The 6,000-nt window shown below is 43.1% G+C and overlaps 1 protein-coding gene across 2 annotated transcripts in view; it reads right to left on the bottom strand.

Moving 5' to 3' along the window:
* Positions 1 to 1,203: 1,203 nt before the first annotated feature.
* The window catches only part of DSN1 (DSN1 component of MIS12 kinetochore complex), a 44,865-nt gene continuing 40,068 nt past the window's right edge, over positions 1,204 to 6,000 (bottom strand). For both annotated transcript variants that reach the window (XM_056570651.1, XM_056570653.1), the window contains exons 9-10: positions 1,495 to 1,582; positions 1,204 to 1,383 (exon numbers count right to left, since the gene is read on the bottom strand). In XM_056570651.1, coding sequence (XP_056426626.1) covers positions 1,316 to 1,383; positions 1,495 to 1,582 — 156 coding nt within the window. In that variant the 3' untranslated portion in view covers positions 1,204 to 1,315. The remainder of the gene's footprint in view (positions 1,384 to 1,494; positions 1,583 to 6,000) is intronic.

Genomic DNA, 6,000 nt, shown 5'->3' with positions numbered 1-6,000 from the left:
TTTGCTACATTTTTGTTTGAGAACTGGCAGGATTGGTGTGGGAGGGGAGTAGGCAGGGCGGTAGGGCTGTGTTAAAGAGCTGAAGAAAAATCAATGCATTCTGGGAATTCTTGTAGTACTGAGCAACGATTCAAATCAGCAAGTTGTGAAATGACACAGCAGGGGGAGAGGATTGCATATCCACAAAGCAAAGCAACGTGGATTTTTGGTGATTTTAGAATTGGGGGGGGGGGGGGGGGGGACACAGGAAAGCAATGCTTTATGCTTCTGTAGCATTTACTTAATTGCCTGATTGGCTGCTGTGCATAAACTCTAGCCCCCTACTCACCTAGCAAAAAAGTCAATATAAATATATTATATATAATATATAACCCAACGTGTGTATGTTCCACAAAAACGTCCAAACGGCTAAAGATATTAACATGAAACTTGGCACACATGTTACTTATATGTCAACAACAAACATAGGATAGGTAATTTAACCCTTACCCACCCCCATTTGCCAGGGGCGGGGTTTATGTTTAAAGTCCCATACAACTCTATGGGAAATATATGTTACTGCATAACTTCCAAACGGCTGGAGATATTTCGATAATACTTGGTCACATGTTACTTATATGTCCACTTACAATATATGATAGATAATTTAACCCTTAACTACCCCCATTTGTGAGGGTCAGGGTTTTTGTTTAAAGTCCCATGAAAATCAATGGGAAATGTATGTTGTCACATAACGTCTGTACGGCTGGAGATATTTCAATACCTGGTACACATATTACGGGTCGGGATAGGAGGTCGGGATATGACAACAATATATTGGGATGGGATATGAAGTCATAAGCTTCCTCCTCTGTTGATTTTCCTCCCCAACATGGATGAGGAAGGAAAAAAACGGGCAACGCCGGGTACTCAGCTAGTATAAAAATATATTTGCAAGCAACAAAAAAGGTAACGGCTATCCAAATGGTCCCCATTGGGGCATACTGTATGTGTAAGGTCCTAGAGCAGCGTTTCCCAACCAGGGTGCCTCCAGTGGTTGTAAAACTAGAACTGCCAGCATGCCCCATGCTGGGAGTTGTAGTTTTGCAACCGCTGGAGGCAGCCTGGTTGGGAAACGCTGCCCAAGAGCTTTGCAATTCCAAATACCTGCTTATTATATTTTAAAGATCTGCAAATAAATACAAACAACAAATACAGACAAACTACATGAACAGAAACAATTTATTACACACACTGTATCACAATATGTTTTTGTTAGCCTATAGACCCTATATACAAGAATGCCACCTTATGATGACAATCCACATTTTACACTTCATTTTTTATAAATTTTCAAAAATGTTCGGACCGGCGAGTCTTCGATTGGTTTAAAAGACCGGGATTCTGAAAAAGTAAAGCGGGAGAGAGTTTAGATTTTGCCACTTTAGAAGCAAATGTCACATGCTCGTGTTTTTCGGGACAAAGTAAACATCAGATGGACGTAATAAGACTTACCCAGTTGTGTCGACAATTGCTGGAGATGGGAAGTGGTGTTATTTAGGAAGGAGTTTAACACACTGACCGACTGTTGGACGTTATCCAGCTGAAAGAGACAAGATCGGTATATATCAGATACAATGCTGTATACCCTACAGAAGCCAAACTGCTAGAGCACATTCACTTAAATGCACTTCGAAAAATGTCAAGGCCAAATCTACTCAAAACCTAAAAAGTGCCCAGAACTACACAGGGCCTAAAAAGTGCACAGAACTACACAAGCCTTATAAGTGCACAGAACTACACAAGCCTTATAAGTGCACAGAACTACTCGAATCCTATAAAGAGCACAGAACTAGACAAGCCTAAAAAGTGCCCAGAACTACACAGAGCCTAAAAAGTGTCCAGAACTACACAGAGCCTAAAAAGTGCACTGCACAGAACTAGACAAGACTAAAATCTGCACAGAACTACACAGAGCCTAAAAAGTGCCCAGAAGTAAACAAGCCTAAAAAGTGCATAGAACGTAAAAAAGGGCACAGAACTATACAGAGCCTAAAAAGTGCACAGAACTATACAGAGCCTAAAAAGAATAAAAAAAAGTGCACAGAACTACACAGAGCCTAAAGAACATAATCCTGTCCGCTTGCAGAATCATCTTTGTCTCTGCCTGTGCTTCAGCTGGGACAAAGTCCAGGAAGCAAAAGCAAGACTAGCACTCCTCTGTGCTCACTCCTGTCCTATAAGACTTCAGCATGAAAACAGAGTGTAAGGGGTTACACCAGGATGTGGCTTAAACATTTGTTCATGTTATCAATTATCCTTCTCAAACAGATAGCCTAGTTGCTCTGTGATAGCCATATACTTGGGGGGCACTTTTTGCAGAAAGGAGCGATAAAAAAAGCGGTTGACGGTCCAATTCTCCTATGTACCTAATCGGGACATTTAATGCCCGCACTACTACCGACATTTACCAGCACCTGATTTAAGGTGCCCAATAGTCCACCAAGCACATGTACCGCACATGCAGGTATTGTACAACTATTCTAACATGGTCTTTAGCAAAAGTTTGTCAAGCGCCCTACAGCAGTTCTAGTTACATTCTACAGTCATTGTGGTGTTTATCCCTACAGGGGAATGTTTTATACATTTCTGATGGATGGAACAGATTTTACAGTGAGTCAGAGATGACATTTTAACCCACTGACTGTCGCCATAAACGATCATTTACAATTAATTACAGAGGGGGAAAAAAAAAAAAGTCAATACTAGTTGGTGCATGAGATTAGGGTTTTGTGATTATTAAATAGGGTTAGAGTTTGTATAGAGGGATAAAGATGATTTACCTATAAAGCCCTCACTTTCATTTACATGCAAAGATTGGTTAGGACAGTCTTGCAGTTATGACTTTTCTTTAACACGTTTAACACTGAACGCAGAGGCGTATTTTACATGAATGCATCACTTCTTACGGGTTTGGCAGAGTGCATTTTGAAATAATCAGGATCTGCAGATATTTCGTTAGAGGGTTATTCCAACTTGAATATAGGATAAGTGAGATAGAAGGCGGTCAAACCGTTAGGCACCCTGACCGCTGTTCCATTCCGCCAATTAACTCAGGACCCATTCTGGGGATCACTAGGGGTCCCACGATCACACACTTATTTCCCTGTGGACTGGATATAAGTCTTTATGGGTTACTTCGGTGGAAAACAAATCTTTTCAAATTAACTGTTGCCAGAAAGTTATACAGATTTGTAAATTACTTCTATTTAAAAATCTTAATCCTTCCAGTACTTATCAGCTGCTGTATGCTCCAGAGGAAGTTCTTTTCTTTTCTGTCTGACCACGGTGTTCTCTGCCGACACCTCTGTCCATGTCAGGAACTGTCCAGAGCAGGAGAGGTTTGCTATGGGGATTTGCTCCTGCTCTGGACAGTTCCTGACATGGACAGAGGTGTCTGCAGAGAGCACTGTGGTCAGACTGGAAAGAACTTCACAACTTCCTGTAGAGCATACAGCAGCTGATAAGTACTGGAAGGATTAAGATTTTTATAGAGAAGTAATATACAAATCATTTTAACTTTCTAGCACTGGTTGATTTGAAAATATTTGTTGCCACTGGAGTACCCCTTTAAGGCTCCAATCACACTTCGTTTTTACATTACGGGTGCCGGATCCCAGCCGGACCAGCGCTGAAATCCATTTACTTTAATGAGCCAACTGGATTCAAACGTTGACTCCGGTCGGCTAATTTTTAACCAGCATCTGGTTTTGTGACCGGACCTAAAACCGTAGTATACTACGGTTTTATGTCCGGATAGGAAACAGCATACGGGTAAAAAATTAGCCGAACGGAGTCACCGTTTGACTCCAGTTGGCTCATTAAAGTAAATTGATTTCGGCGCTGGTCCGGCTGGGGTTACGGCAGAGCCCGGCTTTCCCCTCCCCCAGCCGGATCAGGCACCCGTAATGTAAAAACGAAGTGTGAATGCAGCCTAACAGTGGAACAACCACTTTAAACTGCTTTTGAATCTCTTAATACGAGTTACAGGAGCAACAAAGACACAACCTGTTCCTCTATATGATGTAACCTCATGTATATATACATACACACACGATGAAGAGACCGCACTGAACTTCACAGCTGTGCCCATAATCATCCATAAATGCCAATCCGGAAAAACATACAGTGAGTATAGTAGATTATAGCACCAAAAGCCGGAGACTCAGAATCTTGATGGGATGGGATTTTATTAGCTCCCCATTGTGCAACGTTTCAGCAAAAAACTGCCATTCTCAAGCATAGATGCTTGAGAAAGGCAGTTTGTTGCCGAAACATTGCACAATGGGGAGCTAATAAAGTCACATCCCATCAAGATTCTGAGTCTCCGGCTTTTGGTGCTATAATCTACTATACTGTATATACTCGAGTATAAGCCGACCCGAATATAAGCCGAGGCCCCTAATTTTACCCCAAAAACCCAGGAAAAGTTATTGACTCGACTATAAGCCTAGAATGGGAAATACATCATCCCCCCCCCCATGTCATTATCCAGACCCCCGTCATCATCTCCCCCCTCCCCTTCATCATCACCACCTGTCAATCCCTTCATCAGTGGTCTTCAACCTGCGGATCTCCAGATGTTGCAAAACTACAACTCCCAGCATGCCTGGACAGCCATTTGCTGTCCGGGCATGCTGGGTGTTGTGGTTTTGCAACATCTGGAGGTCCGCAGGTTGTAGACCACTGCGGCCTTTGTCATCATCCAGACCCCCCCTTTAGTTTTCTACTCACCTCCCCTCGGTGGGAAGGAAGGGTGAGCTGGTCTGGGCCATCTATGCTGCAGGGACCGTCCGGTGGGGAGGGTTAGTCGTTCCGGGCTGTCAATTTTAACTGGGGGGGCCCCCCCTCTTCTCCGCGCCTGCCCCGGACTAGTGACGTTGCCTTGACGATGACGCACAAGGACGTTCATGCACAGGCTGCAAATGAACGTCCCTGTGCGTCATCATCAAGGCAACGTCACTAGTCCGGGGCAGGCCCGGAGCGCGGAGAAGAGGGCCCCCCAGTGAAAATGGACAGCCCGGAACGACTAACCCTCCCCACCGGATGGTCCCTGCAGCATAGATGGCCCGGACCAGCTCACCCTTCCTTCCCACCGAGGGGAGGCGAGTAGAAAACTAAAAGAGAGGGGGGTCTAGATAATGACGAAGGCCGCAGTGGTCTTCAACCTGCGGACCTCCAGAGGTTTCAAAACTACAACTCCCAGCATGCCCAGACAGCCAACGGCTGTCTGGGCATGCTGGGAGTTGTAGTTTTGAAACCTCTGGAGGTCCGCAGGTTGAAGACCACTGAGAAGGGATTGACAAGCGGAGAGTTCACGCGAGTATAAGCTGAAAAACTTGGCTTATACTCGAGTATATACGGTACTCACTGAATATGATATATAATTTATTTTTACAGAATTACAATGTATTTTTATATTAATTTGAATATGGTAGGGTACTTGATACAGGTGGTCATATATTGTGAATTGGGTACCGTGCGGAAGTTCTGTGAGCCTTAGTGTATGTTTTGTTTTAAAGTTACAAAATATTGAAAAATTTATTTTTTTATTCTATTTTACACAGTAGTTGAGGATCAATTTAACTTTATATAAAAAGGAAAACTTGAGGGACGTGAAGGAGTTAAGAAATCTTCTATAAATACTGTTTTTTTTTAGCACAAAGCATTGGAATGATTTTTACTTGCAGAGCACATATTGCTATAATTTTAAGCTGTTCTTCCTGACATGTGAAATTATTTCTCTATTTCTGTGACCGACGCACCTGCTGCAAGTGCACAGAACAATCTGTCAGAGCTTAGACGGCTTATATATGAAAATGATGAATTCTACAGTAACACAGCAAGTGTACGTCATTAGTTGCACCTACATACAATTAGGCAAATGTCTCAGCCATTGGATCAAACAGTATTTGGTAGAAGGCACTAGGAGCTTTGTATCCCCAACAGCATTCAGCTCTT

The sequence above is a fragment of the Hyla sarda genome, chromosome 4, assembly GCF_029499605.1.
Source record: "Hyla sarda isolate aHylSar1 chromosome 4, aHylSar1.hap1, whole genome shotgun sequence".
Taxonomy (NCBI): Eukaryota; Metazoa; Chordata; class Amphibia; order Anura; family Hylidae; genus Hyla; species Hyla sarda.
The sequence above is the reverse complement of the archived record's forward strand: the minus strand, read 5'-3'. Positions and strand labels throughout refer to the sequence as shown.